This window comes from Protomyctophum bolini (genome assembly GCF_963924005.1).
Source record: "Protomyctophum bolini genome assembly, chromosome: 16".
In the NCBI taxonomy this organism is placed as follows: domain Eukaryota; kingdom Metazoa; phylum Chordata; class Actinopteri; order Myctophiformes; family Myctophidae; genus Protomyctophum; species Protomyctophum bolini.
In genome coordinates, this window is record NC_137877.1 from 38,314,925 (window position 1) to 38,333,695 (window position 18,771).

Here is an 18,771-nt window from a genome sequence, read left to right on the forward strand (position 1 = left end):
GCAAGCAGACAATATATCGGGTTAAATTAGAACTATTACTTGGTTTAAGATGTGTACTTCTACCATGTCAGAGCATTTCCCCACTTTGCAATGTCAATTCATTGTTTTCTTTCCTGTACATTTGATCCTGTCCTTGGTTTTGTAATACATCAATAACATTCTTTATTGTGCTAATGTACAGGTTATTGATTGCGTGCTTGTGTGTGTTCTGCACAATGCCAGAACATATTGGCATATTTTCCATACATGTACTATGTATACTACTGTCCACTGTCCATTTTAACCACTCAGATGGTCGATTGGCTGTGACCTTCTTCTTCTGCAGGACTTCATAATCTTTCACTAGGCTGCCTATCCTGTAGTGTAGTACATCTCATACCATCATTTTCATGTAGGTTTGCCTTTTTATCCACATGCCGCTTTGACAAGATTTCATTGGATGGTTATGGACAGCTAAAAAAAGTAGCTATTAGTGACAATTATTTCTCAGGTAAATGATCATTAATTTACCTGAATTTGTTTTCACATATTACTTGCAAAAACACTTTCTCACTGGTGATGCATTGTACTGAGTTCAAAGGTTATCTAAAGTCCAATAAACAGGCTGTAAACATAAGTCATGGTACCTTAAGAAATGGCATATTTTAATGATTAGGCTCCCGGGATACATATCCCAAAATGAATGGGTCCACGCGATATGATATGAACAGCAAATGAATATTGATAAAAAGCAGATACGACCTATTATAATATAGCACAAATCCGTATTCGATCATATCAGTCCGTTGGTCGGGGCGCCCCTTGAACCACAGGCCAGAGGTGTTGTCTGTCCTGGAGAGCTCTGACGTGTCTACTTTTTCAGACACTATATAGAAATCTTTCTGTCTCTCTGTGACCTTGCTAAGCACAGCTAGGGTGCACACTCTTATAAGTAATGGTAACTGCTTTAAAGGTCTACTTTATCTCATCACCGGTGTCCATCTTTCTCCCTTCGCCAGAGCCCCTCCCTCTCTATTTTTGTGTAATTTTTCTTTTGCTAATGGTACAATGTCTATTTTTGCCGGAGGAGTTGTCTTGTGTTACTTCTGCTCTGCTGCCTGTGTTTAAGACTGCCGTCTTTATTCAGAACCATCAGAGGGTTGCCTGGGAGAAACGAGAGCAATCAGCATACTGTAAGGGACAGTAAGTATAAATAAACACACAAAGGAGAACCACATCAGCATCATTGCAAAGGGAAAGTGGGCTTTTATTTAGTTCAATTAGGACAATCATAGTTTTTCATAATGAGATCATTGGGCTATCCTATCCATGTAAGAAACAAATGGCAAATTAAATAGCATAATACTTGTCTGATTTGGTAACTTCTGGATACTGTTGCTGTTGGAGATATCCAACATTATGAGTCATAATGGTTGGACAAAAGTACCTCAAACATTACATCATGACACTTTGCAAAGGAATGTAGTGTATGTAGATGAAGTCAAATCCTTAGTTGACAAAGTCAACATAAACATAAGGCAGCCGCAGAATGCTGTTCAGTGGACAGGGACCTGCAATGTCCAGACACAAATCCACTAGCATGTCTGAAAGGTCATTTTGACAGTTTTTTTTAGATTTTGAAATTGATTATCTTTGCCCATGAAGCTTTCAGAAGGTTCCCCTTCCATGACCATCATCATCCATCATCTCAGAATTTTGTGACATCTGAAACATTTTCTAAATATGAATTTAAGCACATGCTACTTCTGTCTGATTTTACTTCAGTGACAGTCATGCTAGTGTTAAATACAAACACCCATACGCGCAGTTATTCACGTTATGATGACTGCTCCTTTCGGCGTATGACGCTATAGCGCGCGCACCGAACTCTTGTGAAGTTCAAGAACAAGAAGACTTCAAGTTGTGAACTTGTGAGTGACTCTGAGCTTGTAGATCTGCTATTTTCTTTTCGGCGAGCAACACCGTCGTAGCCGGTAAAGACGAATCGCGGCCGGGGGAGGGCGTCCCGGAGGCTCGACGGAGAGCTCAGAGAAAGTGAAAACTAACATAGCAACAGTGCTGCATGAGCACCGGTGCTCTGTGACAGCTGCGTCCACTGAACAGGCGGCTTGATTCCGATTCCTATTGGCTGACAGTGTCATCCATCTGCGGGCCAACTCCGCCCACTGCCCTGTCGCCTGCACAGGAAAAGAAAAGTCTTTGAAGTGCAAGGGGCGGGGTCAGGAAAATTATGCCATGTGTTCACCAAGTCCCGTGTCCTCATTGGCCCACAGCAGCCAGGATCTACGCCCATCTCGTGCAGGACGCCTTTTGGATTGGCTGGCGCCGGACTACCCCGGATTCACCCTTTTAGTGCGCGTGCACAGATTTCCTATTCTCCACCGCCGTGTAGTCTGTTGGCGTAACCCCGCCGCCGCGTGTTCAGTCGGCTTGGCGAACGATACCCGCGAGTGCTTACGCAAGGAGCGTAACAAAACGTCCGTAGTGACAAAGACAAGCGAGCCCGAGACCTGGGGAAGGAATAAAAAAAAAAAAAAAGAATTTCCACTATCTATCGTCGGCGCACCCGTCCCGAAGATCATCACCATTCCTCGAAACGCTCTCTGTGGCCCCGAGGCCCCTGGAAGAAGCTCCGGATTGTGTCGGCAGAGAGGGAGGAGGACCTGGAGTCCGCGCAGAGATTTTTCAAACCCGCTCGGCGTAAAAAAAGATTGGGAAATTGGCAGTTTTTCCCCCCTGAATCAGTCAGTAGTAGGGTATAGCGAGGGAGCCGCCATGGCAGTGGGATCATTGAGCCTCCACATCGGGATATGAAGAGGAATTGCATGCATGCTCGTCCCCAATCGTTGAGAAGAATACCCAGCATTTCTCTGTGATTCCGCACGCAGCGCCGTGTACCGGTTGTCCAGTTGTTGGTGATCTGTCTGACTCTCTTCTGTACATTTTATCCCTCTCAAGAAAGAAGTCGCAGGGACTGGTTTTATTCGGGGGGGCTCAGGGAGAGGCCAGATTCATGACTATTTTAGTCGAAGACGTGTCTCCAAAGGCCTGCTGAAGGAAAAACGAGGAATATAAAGGGAAGAAATGTTGCTTTGATTGACTGTGGGGAAGAAAGGAAAAGACTCGATTTATAAGGCGAAAGTAAACTAACTACTGTACTGAAGGATATCGTTGGATAAAAAAGGAGTCGTTTTCTTGAATTATTAATTATATTGCATTCAAGAACTGTCAGCCTTTTGGATGAGAAGATTCGCCAAATTGACCAACCCTGCCATTTTAGTGAGATATAGGGCCTAGTCTCTGCTGCTAGTCAAGAGAACCAGAGGGGGATTGAATGATGTCGGGTCGGCCCAGAACCACCTCGTTCGCTGAGAGCTGCAAACCAGTGCCGCAGCCCTCGGCTTTCGGCAGCATGAAAGTCAGCAGTAAGTAAAAAAAACTGTAATTCTACCGGTCATACACTAGGCTAACTGGTTAAAAAGGCCCCCCAGAACGTTATATCCTCACTAAAATAAATAGCCATGGCTTCTTCTAAACCTTAACTAACTACGTCGAAACCCTGTCGAGTGAGCAGCACAGCACACACAGACGGGCAGCTCTAGATGGCAAAAGCGTTGTCAGTCATATCTATGTCACCACCAGCTGAGATTGACACTCCTGCGTCGTCGGCGAGGAGGGGAGCGCTGCTGCTGCTGCCATTGACGTGACGTGCGTCTCGGACCAGACCGGCCGGCCCGGCCCGGGGCTGGTCAGTCACAGTCGCCAGGCCGTGTTAGGTTAGCAGGCCGCGCCGGGCCGGGCCGGGCCAAGAGACTAGAGAGAGAGGGGTAGGGTAGGGCTGGTGGCACCGGCCCAAAATCTACATCCTTAGCCTTGCTTTTATACCGCAAGATCCGGTACGATTATTATTAGCTGTTGCATTTTTTAAGGGGTTAAGAAAAAAATATGCCTGGCTCGCTCCTCAAAAAAAAAAAATCACCCCCAATGACGCGAACACGTACAGCCGAGCTCATAGTGCAGTTATTAAAGCGACAGCATCGGTCTGTTTATTACGCAACTTTCAAATGGAAGGTGCGCCCATATAGATACATGCCCAGAACGTGACTCAGGGCCAGGGCCAGGGCACTCACTCACTGTTGCATGGTTGTGTTTTCTGTGGGCAGTCTCCAAAATCTGTTCCCTGACCGTCAGAAGTGAGACGGCTGTGTCACAGTATAGCATGTCATGCACAGTGTGCAAGCATCCTCAGGGAATTCTGCAAATAAGCTGCAGAAGTGCTATGCCTGCCATGCGGCCGACGGGCAGCCAGTGACTGCGTCTCTAGGCCAAAAACACAGATTTTAGTTATCAATATTAGGTCCACACAGTTTATCATTTTTATACAAACATTAGTCCTTTTTAAATAGGCCTAATTGCACAACACATGTACATACAATGCCCATCGTTTCAAACTAGAACTTAATAGATCATAATAATAGTGTGCAAGAGAGAAGGATGAGCCCCTTCAAGTGATACTATAATTTTACATTGCTATGCGTGTGAGTGCCACGGTACCACAACCACGTGTGTGAGGAGGATAAGGGAGGGACCTAGCCTAAACTGTAATTTTTAGTGGTCATAATGTGTTTTGCATAATGTGAGCTCTGCAGCAGATTGAGCAAAATGTCTCTTGAATCTAAATACTGATGTATGTTAGTGGGGCGAGGCCTGGAGCTTATATACTGTAGACTCATCTGGACTCCCTGCGCACACATTACCTTGAACCATATACTTAACAAATTCAAATGCAGGCACTCAAGTTTAGTGTGATCTAGGTTTATTTGTGTTTTATAGCAACAGTTGCCACTCACTTTAAGAAATGTCATGCTAGTCCACATTCTTCAGCATGAATAAAGTATGCTAAAATTAGAACCCAGAAAACTAGCACAGCCATTAGCTGCTCAATTAACAAGGGGAGGCTGGCTGGATGTTAATTTTTTATGCAGAATGAGCTTTTATTTATTTTTACGTCAATTTGAGCTTTTATGTCAGTCTAGTGACTCTATAGTCAGTGCGGTTCAACTCTGGAATCAGAAAAGTATTTAACGAAAAAGGCCTAAATGCAAATGCTACCCGGTCTCACCCAAACATGGTGAAATAGCACGGAATTGCAATTCCGTACATACTTGCCTAGAAAACCCCAAATCCGTTCATAGGATACTGAAATCCTCCACATAGACAATGACGGAGGGGTGCCGTCTCAACCGAACTTGAGCCACGGGAGACATGCACCCTAGAGGGCCGTGAGTTGCTGTGTCGAGCGTTGCGAAGTTCGTTAGAGCCCGACTCAGCCCCATCCGAGTTGTAAGCCGATATGGACAGAATAGTAAATAATGTCAAACCAGAACTCACCCAGCCACGGTGAAATAGCACTTCTGTACTAGTGAAAGCCATGCCTCCGTCATGGTCAAAACAGTAGTCGTGTAATATGTACAGACTTTTGGGTTTTCTAGGCAATTCCGTGCTATTTTGCTGTATTTCTCTGAGATGGGGTTGGCAAATGCCACCATAACATCAATAGCTCATCTCTCTGGATGGTGAATAATTTGCTTTCAAAGGATGGTGTTCACGGTTACATCCCCTGGAGCAGTGGTTATTAACTGCATTTGCACATCGCACAGATTCCTTTACCTGAGCAGTGAGCTTTTGTATTGGCTGGTAAAGGCAGCTGGGACGGCACCTGTCAGTGGTGCGTGTTGGTGTTCGGCAGGGTGGATAGGACGGAGGCTTTACGTCCTCCCGGTGGGGGCTCCTCACTTGCACGTGAGCCAGTAGGGTACAACAGCAGTGACAACACTGGCATGTGTGTGTGTGTGGGGAGGAATTAATTGGCTAACGACTAGAGTAACGGCTAAATTGAGGAGAAGAAGGCATCAAAAGTAGGAAACAAAAACAAATTAAGTCTTCGCTGGGAAAGGAGGACAACTTCAGAAGGATATCAAATTAACAACAATATATAAGCTTATGCACATGCAGTATACTATATGCTTTTACACATAAGGGATTCATTAATTATTTGCAAGACAACAGTAGGTTTGTTGTCAACATACCATTTGGTTATACTACATTATATAACTGCTGGGAAGTGGTCTCACTCATAAATGGACATTCAGTGATGTAAATAGGTTTTCAATGTAATGAGTCCCGGGATGCAGGGGTAATCTTTTAGATGAGTCCCAGGGACATTTGATGAGTCCCATTTTTTTTTTACAAATTGCAGCATTTAACTCCCATTTCATTTTATATGGTTATAATGTGGTAAACTATTGTAGAAAACAGAAGAAGAAATTAAACTAAATAAACTAAAGCTAGCAAAATAAACTAGAATAAAAAACAGTACAGTAGTGCATCCCGTGGATGCAGAGGTCGTTGTTTTATTGCGTCCCTAAACTATAAAATGCACCCTATTTTAATCTCTGGACATTACATATAGTGTCATTTGCTGGGAGAAATGACCTTTTTTTGCACAATGTGTATCTATTGAGTACTAAAGGCATCCTGTGTCATGACAAATGTACCTCATCTATACCCCCAAATTATGATGATACCCACCTTATTTCCCACTGGCTTAGATAATATACTTAGGGAGCACTTTAATAAAAGTGTTCCCATCAAAGTACAAGCGGTGATCGAAACTTTTGAATCAACAAAGCTGCCTTAACAGAAAGCCATGCTGCCATGTACTGTTACATGCATTGCATACAGCACACACCACCCCCAACACACACGTGTGCGCCAGCGTGCATGAATAACTTTGCCAGTGATCTGAAGCAGCTGTAGCCAACATGTATGGTCCCACCTAGAGTGAATGGTGGTGCCCCCCCCCCCTCCCCACACACACACACGGACACCCCTGGTTTTGTTTTGTGAGTGAGGCAGCTGGCCAAGGACAATGAGTAGCTTGTTTAGCATTTCAAAGCTCCCGCTCTCTCTCTTTCCTTCTCCCTCCCCGTCTCTCCCCTGTCCTGCTCTCTTCACTTCTTTCTCCGTCAGTGACAGTGGGGACACAAAATGAACCAATTATGCCAACTCTTTGATTTCAAGTGAAACGGAATATTGTATACAACTTGACAAGCGAGTCGAGGACGAGCCAACGGAATCGGAAACCAAAATAAAGAGAAACTCAGGAGGGGAAAGAAAGGTGACGACGTCTCACTACCTTGTGATCCAGTCTGATATCAATTGTTGATTCTGATAGCTGTGGCACTATGACGGTTGTGACACCATGCCGGCTGTACCATCCTACATGTCTGCATGGATGCTGTTGGCTAATATCTGCCCCTCTCTCTCTCTCTCTCTCTCACCGGTGACATTCCTGTGACTGGATGTTCCAGTAATGTATTATCTTGCCAAACTGTCAACTGTGCTGGAATGGAGCACTTTACTCGTGTGTGTGTGTGTGTGTGTGTGTGTGTGTGTGTGTGTGTGTGTGCGTGCATGTGCGTGCGTGCATGTACACGACACGTTCGCTCACATTCACACAATGCATGCATTTCATATTTAATTTTTGTTGACCATATTTACTATTAATAACTATAACATGTCTCGACACAGTCCTCACACAGACTATTCTGGTCTAATTGTGCTTCATTTTATTGACACCCTGCTGCACATTCACTTCATGAGACCTATTGTTTTATCTTGGTGTTAATACCATACTAATGTCATAACTCAAACTCAAGTAATGATATGCCTATTGGAAGTTTAGCACATTTTCAAATGGATTTGTAATTGGCAACAGGGTGGGCCTAAAGGCTCATACATAGTCTGGATTGTCAGTGGTGAGGTGGTTTGCTCCTCACCGTGGCTCGTGACGTCATGTTGTAGTTCGGTGGTCACCTATAACCACCGAAAATCCAGACTATGCATGAGCCTTAACAGTGCTCCTTTCATAGAGATTGCCATACTAAAACAACAAATAGCTGCTATATGCATACCATAGTACCTGCATATTGTCTACTATATACATTTAACTGTTGTTGTTTTTGTACACTATCACCCCATACTCCCTGTTCAATGTTCCCATAGTGAGAGAAGTTGGCCAGGAACGGGAATAAAATCGTCCAATTTCTTGCTGTAAAAAAACTGTTTGCTGTGCATGCTGATGGTGTTGGCACAATAACTTAAAGAATTGTGCTAGACATACCTGTGTAACTGTAAACTGTACAACTGTTCCCTCTAGAAAACGGCATCATGGGATGGCAAGTCAAGTGATGGCGAGTGATAAAAGTAAAAACCTGACACTCAGCTGGCATTACAATTCAATTCATGGTCTTCATTGACTTATTATTGTGTATTTTATTGCGTGTCAGTCAGTGTGACGCTGATGGGCATTCGGCACAAAATGACAGAGTAGGCAAATAAGTGGGTCTGTCCACACAGTGACCCTACCCTACAACCACTAATACACTTTTTTTTATTTTTCCTCACTAAGAAGTACAGTATTTTCTATACTCTTAACTCTACTTGAAGTAATTCGCTGTTTCTTTAAGTCTGATACTGTACAGGAATGGGCTGCATGAAAAGCATTCTCCATTTTTATCTGGCATTTATCCGAGTTAACAGTTAGGCCGGGGCCCTATGGCGGGGATATGGCGGAAAGTGGAAACATAATCGACACTATAATTTGACACATTGAATCACATTCAGAGTGAGCTACAGGCCCAGTGGCCTGAGATAGCCTCGTGACCTGACTTGGATACTGCCACCTCTTGCGACGACTGAGCTCCCACGGCTGTCTTGTCTCTTCCATTTGAGTTGGTAGCTGAATAATGCGGCACGCGTAAATGAAGTCTGACGATTAGCCATGTGTCACATCCGTTATTCCTCTCAATGCGACATTGCGGTAGGTTGTGTGGCGAGACTGGCGACCCAGTTGATGGCACAGTCGCCACGGCAATGCTCATTGCTGGATTGCGGGATCAGATGAGGTTATGTTGAGGTCAAGACACTGGTTTGGGGATTTATTTTATTAACCCATTCTGACCTGAGATCAGATTCATACGAGGTTTCCACTGGACACACACTGGTCTGATTAACCCATTCTGACCTGAGATCAGATTCTAAAAATGTCAGTCGCTCTTCGACTTTTCAAAAATAGCAGACCTACAAGCTCGTAGCGCGCCACTCGGTGGCGCGCTACGAGCTTGTAGATCTGCTATTTTTCAATAGCTAAAGCATAACATGATGCTAACACCAAAATGGGTTCCCAGTCAGAATGGGTTAAAGGAAGAGGGCTAACGGGGCTGTCACCGATTTGTATTATTATAAATATCGACCGATGCACAACTATGAAGAAATGTAGAATTTTGTCCTCTATAGGTACTGTAGTTGGAGTACCGGTAATGCATATCTTCTGTGTAAATGGTATCTAATGCCAGCAGCTATTTGATATTAGATTTGTCAAAGTATCGATTTCCCAATACTAGAAAGTGGAACACGCGTGGTGCTGTGCTCGGCAGTTTATTGTGACCACAGGTCGACGAATCTGATTATACTATGAAAACCTGCGAAACCAGTCAGTCTGTCCGTCACGCCACCATATTATGGCCGTCCGTCATGCCTCTTGACACGCTCCATATATGAAGATCGCGGCACTGACCTCGTCAAATCCTTCGCCGTACATATGAGAAGACTGGATCATCACCTATAGATCTGCATATATGGAGCCAGCCAGCAACTCAGCCAGCAACCCCCCCCCCCCCTGGTCTTACTAATTAGCGCACATTTTACACCCTACCTGGCCCGAAAACGTCAAAAAACAGGTCCATATATGGGCATTCCCAGTTGTTTCAGTATGAACTCGCCCTCAGGGCGTCCTACTGGTTCAAAATAGCTGGAAGTTTAAAGAAGCTGTAAAGAAGCTGTATTCTCTTGGGCATCCAATGCACATTAATTGATAAATCAGAAAATCGCTCCCTCTCGAAGGTGTGTGTGTGTGTGTGTGTGTGCGCTTGCGTGTCTGTGTGCGTGTACATGGATGTTTCTCACAGACTGAGGAAGTGCAGAGGCGTCTTAGAAGAAACGATCCTGCTGGAGTATGTGGGCAGTCTCTTTTTTTCCTCTATTTCTTGTCGTTTCCTCTCTCTCCACCAAGTCTATTTCTGTCACAGAAACCCCTCTTTGTCTCCTTTTTCATAACTCAGTCCTGATTGAAGAACGTGAATGCCTCTTCGGTGTCTCTGACTTCTCCTCTTGTCTTACTTTCATCTCACTTCCCATTTACCACGGCTCATAATGACGCCTGCAGCCACCGCTGGGTTATGGGTCGGTCACATAAGTCACACACAGCTTACGTGTGTGTGTGTGTGTGTGTGTGTGTGTGTGTGTGTGTGTGTGTGTGTGTGTGTGTGCGCACACACACACTCAATGATATCCTAACAGAGTATGTATGGCCATGGAGTGTTAGGAGGTTTGCCAAATGTGTGTAATCCTCGTACCTACACACGATTCCCAAACTGTCTCTCTGTGTGTGTGTGTGTGTGTGTGTGTGTGTGTGGAAATTATTTTGGAGTTCACTGGTGTAGGAGTATCATTTTGTACTTTTAACACACTTGGGACACTGCTTGGTCAGTGGATTATGATCACTCCTAACCCACATCAGTCCACACTTTGGAAGCGCTGAAAATCTGTAGAAAATGAAGCGGATGTCCCGCTTCCCCCCCCCACTTCGGTTTTGCTTTTGCAATCTTGTGAATCCAACTGTAAAATTGAATTAGTCACAGTCGCAGGCTTAGCAGAAATGGAAATTAAACTAAATGTATTTAGATTTTGTAGATTTTTTAAAAAATGTAGTTTTCCTGAAAGGAAATTATAAACGTGGGGAAAAATAACTTTCAACATTCAAAGATTGTGGAAGAGTTGTCTGGCTCGAGTCGAGAGAGACTACGTGTGCGGCAGATCGATGGAGGAGGCATCGTAGTCTGGTCAATGTCCTCTAGCATGACAGCGGGTTATCACCGCAGCGTTGCAGATGACACTGCTGTTTATTATAAGACCGTAGCTGATAATCTGCCAAATGACGTGCTAATTAAGTAACAGCTGACTTGGGGCTGTTAAACTGGAGCTGCGTGTAGCAAGGATGTGGTGCTAGTAGTACTGCTGATAAGCATGAATCTGATTTGGAGTACATTATAGGGGTGCACGATTGTGAAATTATGACCGATATCCTGATTATTTGCACGGTCGTATCTGCCGATTCAGACCGATTCCGATATTATACGGATTATGCTGCCTTCGATACACGACAAAAGCGACGGAGCCATTCGACAGTCACATTATTATTGCGTCATCAATATCTGTGAAAATAATTATTTTGAGACCGGTCCGATAATACCGATATGGCGTTTTTGAAAGGCCGATATGGTCAATTTCGATATGCTACCGATTATACTGTGCATCACTAGGAGTCAAATGTATAGCCTATATATTGTCATATGCTTGTCATTGTGGCTAATATGTAATCCAAGTGCACGGCTTGTGCAACGGCAGGATATGCTAATTATGGCATATTAGTCTGGGAGAGAGAGAGAGAGAGCGAAGGATTTTGAAGCATTGAGACAAGAGTTCACTCCTAAGGGCAGAGTGGAGCAGACGATATTATATCATGGTCAGTGTTGTTCATGAGGCTCTGTCTGTATGGCTGGGGTTATGGGGGCTTGGGGGGGGGGGGGGGGGGGGTTGTCCAGCAAGCATACGTCTGTGGCACGCGACGCAGTCTATTAGCTAGTTATCCTTTAACTTCCAGCGAACATGGACTTTACTCCTGATACTGCACACATGCATATACATCATACTGTAGAGAGAATAGCACGGGGTGAAATAAATCCCTCTTCTTAGGCCTGACGTCCAAAGTTTAAGAAATTTCATGTTTCTATATCAGTGGTGCTCAATATTTCATGTTTCGTTATATGTAATTGGCCGCCGACGCCCCATCTGAAGATATGTTGTTCCAGAGAAGCAACGGTCGCTCTGAAAGAATATATTCAAACATTTGGGCCACATTTTCACGTTTTTCAAAAATAGCAGACCCTACAAGCTTGTAGATCTGCTATTTTTCAATAGCTAAAAGTATAACATAATGCTTAAAACACCAAAAGGGGTTTCCGCCCCCAAATGGGTTAAATAGGAGAAGGCCTCATGATGCCCAAGAGAGTAGGCCTTGCTCCCAGTTGACAGACGAGAAGAGAAAGTGGGGGGCTGAAGATGAAATATCCAGATCTGCATCCAGTTCGCAAATACTCTCAGACATGCAGGGCATATTATGACATTTCAGCAATCGTAATCTTGGGTGGTTACGCTAGTGTCCATGTGTAGCACATGGTGGGTGGTGGTTATCTTCTCAAGGTTGCTGACTCATTTCCAACTAGAACAGCAAGTAGGCATGTAGGCTAGAGACTTCCTATCTGGATTGACACTTTGGATTGAAGCACCGGCTATCCTCATGGCTGAATAAAACAATGAAATAACCACTTGAACCCCAGTTTATTTTGGGGAATGTCATGATGGGCGAACTCTTTTCGACTACAAGCTTAAAAAAAAACTGTGCTGTGATTTGTAGTTGGTAATCATTAGATCTCTCCCATGGTTCCCCTCCTGTATGTTTGAGGTTTTGCTTCATGAAAAACCACTAACCTATACACAGTATGCACTCAATCTCAGTAACGCCTCAAGTTTACATTCTTTATTATCCATTTTCTTTCTACATTTAATTCACTCAAGCACAATAAGTTGAATCTGTGCGCTCACATTGGTTGGTTGGGTCGGGTTGCTTTATTTCTTTCATTTTATACATGCAGTTGTACATGATGGACGGATGTAATGCATTTAACAACGACGAGACATAATATACACTGCACAAATCTCCTGTCTTTTGTCTTCACAGGGGACAAGGATGGCAGTAAGGTCACAACGGTGGTGGCCACCCCAGGCCAAGGCCCCGACCGGCCACAGGAGGTGAGCTACACGGACACCAAGGTGATCGGCAACGGCTCCTTCGGCGTGGTCTACCAGGCCAAACTGTGCGACTCCGGAGAAATGGTGGCCATCAAGAAAGTACTGCAGGACAAAAGGTTTAAGGTGAGGGACAGACAGACAGACCGGACGGACGGACAAGCACGCATGCTGCCCGGATTCATATTTATTTACCCTGTCGGCGTTGAATCGTTCAATACTTATATCCCATGCTTGAACTTAGAATCGTTAAATAGTTTAATGAAGGCCCAAAGAAAAGTGGTGTCGATGAGTTTGTACGCACAGTCGCACGCGCGCACGCATACGCACACGCATGCATACGCACACACAAATAAACTCCTCTCTCTCTCTCTCGGTCGCTGTTTAGAACAATGCACCCTAAGAAAAGATGAATGAGTGCGATTATCTGTGTTCGAGACATGAAAGGGGTGATCCTTGTCAACAGTGTTCTCAGAGAAAGGGAGAATGAAGTCCGCGAAAACCCAAACAAACTTTGAAAGTGCCGCGTGATTGACACATTGCTCTAAACGTGTGTGTTCGTTTGTGTGTGTTCCCTTGCAAATGAATTACGCAGGTTGTAGAAGCTAGGGGGTTGGGGGGGGGGGGGGGGGGGGGTTGTCCTGTCCACTCCACTCCAAATCTCTCTACCACACACACACACACAAGCATACATAACAAGATCACATAACCACTCAGTCATTTTGTCAAAATTCAGCTCTGTTGTCCCCCCCCCCCCCCCCCCGTGGAAACTTTAATATTTCCTCGGCAGACCGTCAGTGAGAGTGCTGCTTGCTGCTTCTCCCTTTTTGCGTTTTGTGAATGGAGGTGATTGATGGCGTGTTGTTGCCGTGCTGTAGAGACATTGTCTCTGGTCCCTCTGCTGTGATGACAGCTGAACTGGGTTGGGGGTACAGTGCTCTGCTCTCTCTTCACTAGAGGCTTATACAGCTCACTGATTTGAAAAGGGCCTGGACGTCTGTTTATACCTGGCATGGAGGGCAGCTGCTTAGATTCTTATTAGCTTTTGTGTGTCATCGTCCTTTTTACTTTACGTTCACCCAAGAGTTTGGCTGTTGCTCTTATCCAGAGTGATCTACAATAGCTATATAATGAGTTTGTTGCCTTGCTCAAGGGACACGTGGTTGACCATAAAATCATTGCAGTTCCTGGCTGTGGTCAGCAAGCACGGTCAGGAGCTGGACAAATTAGTGGCGTCTCGATTGGGGCCCAAATCAAGTCAAACCAAGACTAGTCAGATCTGACCCAGAATATTACCTGATTTCAACCAACATACATTTTTACCCACTAAGACAGACGTCCCTGGATGAATCGGAGAGAGAGTCCGATTAGAGGCCAGATCAACTTAAGTCATATCACGACTAGTCAGATCTGGCCCTGAAAAAAGCTATATTATTTAAACTGGTGAAGACGTAAAGATCATCCCCATATGTGGGGTGTGATCTGGACTAGTCCTGAACGTCACCGGAGTCCCTGGAGGACGACATAACGTTATCATGACGTAATTTGGCTTGCTGGGCTCTCTACCCACTGCGGTGGCGGTTGCTCGGGGGGTAGCGTGGCCGGATGGGAACCGCAAAGTTCCCGGTTCGAACCCTGTGGGCTCCCCCAGAATGCCCTTGAGCAAGACTCTGAACCCCCCCTAAATGCTCTCGATGAGCAGGTTGGTGCCTTGCATGGTTTCCGCCGCCATCGGTGTATGAATGTGTGCGTGAATGTAATGCACAATCTATGTAAAGCGCCTTGGATAAACGCACTATATAAATGCACCATTTACCAATTTTTCCATTTACTTAAGAGACTCGGAATTAGGTCAAGTTATCCAGGACAGCCCACTAGGATAACTTGCCTTACCGGAATGATAAAATGGTGACGAAGACCTGCGGCTACTGAAGTTTGAAGGACGGCTGTTTAATATCTCGACTGGGAATAGTCATTGTGGCTGACTCATGTCACTTGCGTCCGTTGCCTTTTGTCACTGTTGTGCATAGCTAACCGGTTCAGCTAAAACATGGTGAGCTCAAGTTAGTTGCTTTTCAGTTGTTTTAACCTTTTAAGGCTCAGCACAAGTTTTTCCACAGCTGACTGTGAATGCCTAATACCTAAATATGCTGTGGCGCTTGCTTTAGCCTTGAACCAACGGGATTTAAGACAAGGCAACTCGGAGATCCTTCCTGACAGGAGACAACCAAGCCAGTGTGGTATAGTCGTCAGAAACACAAATCTGGGTCTGGAATTGAACACCCCGATTTTTCACTTGAGCATCTGCCACCCAATGTAGCACGTTCAGACGAGGGCACAACAATGTTTGATTGCGGGACAGAAGGCTGACTGTGGCCTAGTGGACCAAGGTTTAAGTGAATATCCCCTGTTTTTAGTTTTTCCTAAATTAATAAAATCACAAAAAACATTTCCAACCTTTTACAAGTATTTCATGAAGAAAAAAAACATGTGTGTGTGTGTGTATATATATATATATATATATATATATATATATAGCACAGTGCAGCCTAACATACACACATTAACTGTATATGTGACAGTACAGCACAGTGAGTACAGTACAGTAGAGGGACCCCCACACGTGAACTCTGTCATTTCTCAACCGTTTCGGACGTGGGGTGGCTTGCCGGAACCGGCCCGGCCTGGCCCGGCCCCTGGGTGCATTCATTCCTGTGGCTGTGGGTATATATGATGATTTTGGGTGTGACAGTGCAGTACAGTACAGTACAGTACAGTAGAGGGACCCCCACACGGTAACTCTGTCATTTCTCGACCGTTTCGGACACGGGGTGTTTCGCCGGAACCGAGCCGGCACCGTGGGCTCGTTCCTGTGGGTTCCGACATCATCATCATCATCACAGGCTGAGCTCTACAAAGCATTCCTCATAACCTGCAGTTAAGACTGGCGGTTTCTCGGTGCTCCCGAGTCCCGTCCCGTCCCCTCCCCCCACCTTATAGCTGGCTGCCACCTCCTGCTTTTCGCGCTTTCTCCGGTTGTTACGACGAAGTGAGTTGACTGAGCGTTAAGTCTCCTCACATGCCTGTGTCGGGGGGGCATGTGCTGTTGAATGGTTCACAGTTCACGTACACGCACACACGCACACACAGACAAAACACCTGCGTTCTATTTTCTCTATAAGTCTCCCACCACCACCGCGCCCCTTTTGTTTCTAGTTTTCTTTCTTTCTTTTTCTTCCTGTGATTCATTCGCCGCTTGTTTTTGTGTCTGAAGACGACCTGGAGGGCTGCAGCTTTTTAAACGGAACCAGAACCACACCACTTCAACATGAGTGCATGAGTACCTCTTCCAGGCAGTGATGATATGAGTGTGCACACACACACGCACACACACACACATACCAACGTCATATACGGTAATCATGTGAGTAGGCTCTGCGTTCTAGTGCAGCTGACATCAGAGCGTGAGAGTGTGTGTGTGTGTGCGTGTGTGCGTGCATACGCATGAGAGAGAGAGAGAGTCGTCGATGTTGGTGGGCTCTTACAACACGGCTGGTCCTCCTCGTCCATTCTGGGAGAGGTCCTCCTCCACTTTCATCTAATGGATCACATATCAGTCCAGAGACCAATTGATGTTGTCATCCACACGCACGCACGCGCGCGCGCACGCACACACACACACTCACACACACAGAGGGAGAGAGAGAGAGAGAGAGGACATCGATCCATAGTTTGTGTCCAGTCCACTATTATTTGCTAATGCTAGTATCTATTATTCGAGTGGAACAATGTGACATCTGCTGTGTTCATTCCGTCACTGGACGGTTTTCTCGGGCTGAAAAAAAATGTGCTGTTCTTTTTCTTTTTTAAATGGTCAATCTACAAAAATAAGGGATTCCAGGGTTAAAGTGGTTAGCGCGATGCAGTCTTTTGTGTCTTGTGCTTGTGGGTGTGTTGTGTAGATGGCAAAGCCCTTAATATGCAAATCATTTTAAAAGTGCCACACACAAACGGACGCGCATGCCTGTGGTTGTTTTTTTTAGAGGGGGTGAATGGAGGGGATTCTCACCACAGAATCCTTGTTCAGGGAAAATAAATGACCAAAATGGTACGTTTAATTAGTCTTGTCATCTGTTGGCAGACCTTTTGTAGAAGGCACCATTTGATACTATAATATTTGCAGTAAGTACCATGGAGCCTCTTTCATTTAGGGATACTTTTGCATTTGTATCTTTTAGATCTATTCCTAGAACATTCTAGTATACATCTTATATCCTTACCTATTTGGCTCTAGGAAAGATATAAACTTTTGTTTAGACAAAGTATAGGCAATGAATGTGTTGATAATGGCTCCTGAAGTGGTAGCCGTCTATGTCTAAGACTCATGAAGAGACATGAAGGTCCTGTAAACTGCACGAGTTACAGTAAGAGGATAACACAGAAATGTCCCGGGGACTTGTTTCCATTGTGGTCCTTGCGTGTGGCTATACTCTCGCAAACCACTAAGACCGATAATACGCGGCGCCGAATGTCCTGTGCATGCTGCCACCATCATAGGCCGAGGCAGTACCTCCATGTATTTAGCTTTCTCATTTTTTTGTATAAACTTTAGAATGGTAAAGTAATTTGTGGTCGGATCAGGCTGGAACTGTGCCCCAAATTCAGAGTCGTTTGTCATTTTTATCAATTCAGTTCAGTTCAATTCAAAGGAGCTTTATTGGCATGAGAAAACATACGATTACAAACTTTATACATTGCCAAAGCAGTTTCAGTGATCATCACAGACAACTGATGATCATGGACTGGCCACAGAGGTATAGATCAGGTCGTCCAATGATCCATGGGGTCGGCGGTTCGAATCCCGGCTCCTCCTCCTGTCTACATCTCAAAGTGTCCTTGGGCAAGACACTGAAACCCAAATTGCTGCCGATGTATGACCAGGCACCCATGTGACCTGTTCTTTATGCGCTATAGCATGGAACAAGACTGAATTTCACTCCCTTCGAAGTTCGGGGCAGGGAAGAAGGGAGCAATAAGGGCCCAGTATGCAATATCACCAGACACATTTTTGAGGATATTCAGCCGCTATTACACAAACATTCAATTCCCGGGGTGCCCACTGGCCTAGCGGTCCAGGCGCATGCCACATATAGGCGTTTTGGCCAGACAGCGAGTCACGTGTTCGAGCCCCGTTCGTGACGACGAAACATTAAATTCCCATTGACCAAATGAACGTAGAATTGACGTCGTATGTAGACCAGCAAATTGGCTATTTTCTTTCCTATACACAAGGATTAAATTCCCATTGGCGATGAATGGATGGTCATGTACGATGATAACGGCGCTCATCACTTCACACGGGTGTGACTTTTGTCTCACACACACACACACACACACACACACACACACAGAGAGAAGATACCAGACTAATCTATGCGGTGATATTAGTCTGGCTATGCCAGGCTATTTATGCGCTTGCCTGCTGAGTGCACAATGTGGGGTCCAGTCTTTGGACGAGAAATTGACCACCCGTCGGTGATTACGAGAGAGAGAGAGAGAGACACACACACATGAAGCGAAGCGGGGCCCTGTGCCAGAGGTGTGCTCAGCTGTCTGTCCACTTTCACTAGCCGTCTCTCTCTCTCTCTCTCTCTCTCTGTGCTTTCTCTCCCACTCTTGCTCTTGTGACTGCTGACACGCTGGACTGGCGGTGGGTTGACAGGTCAGCACTCGGGAAGAGCTGCGGTATAGAACTGGAGCTGGGCCGGTGGCGCTGATTGA

General features: G+C 45.2%; 1 protein-coding gene across 2 annotated transcripts in view; it reads left to right on the forward strand.

Annotated features, from left to right (window-relative positions):
* Positions 1-2,406: 2,406 nt before the first annotated feature.
* Positions 2,407-18,771, forward strand: part of gsk3ba (glycogen synthase kinase 3 beta-a) — a 42,234-nt gene continuing 25,869 nt past the window's right edge. For both annotated transcript variants that reach the window (XM_080786249.1, XM_080786250.1), the window contains exons 1-2: positions 2,407-3,425; positions 12,923-13,116. In XM_080786249.1, coding sequence (XP_080642375.1) covers positions 3,335-3,425; positions 12,923-13,116 — 285 coding nt within the window. In that variant the 5' untranslated portion in view covers positions 2,407-3,334. The remainder of the gene's footprint in view (positions 3,426-12,922; positions 13,117-18,771) is intronic.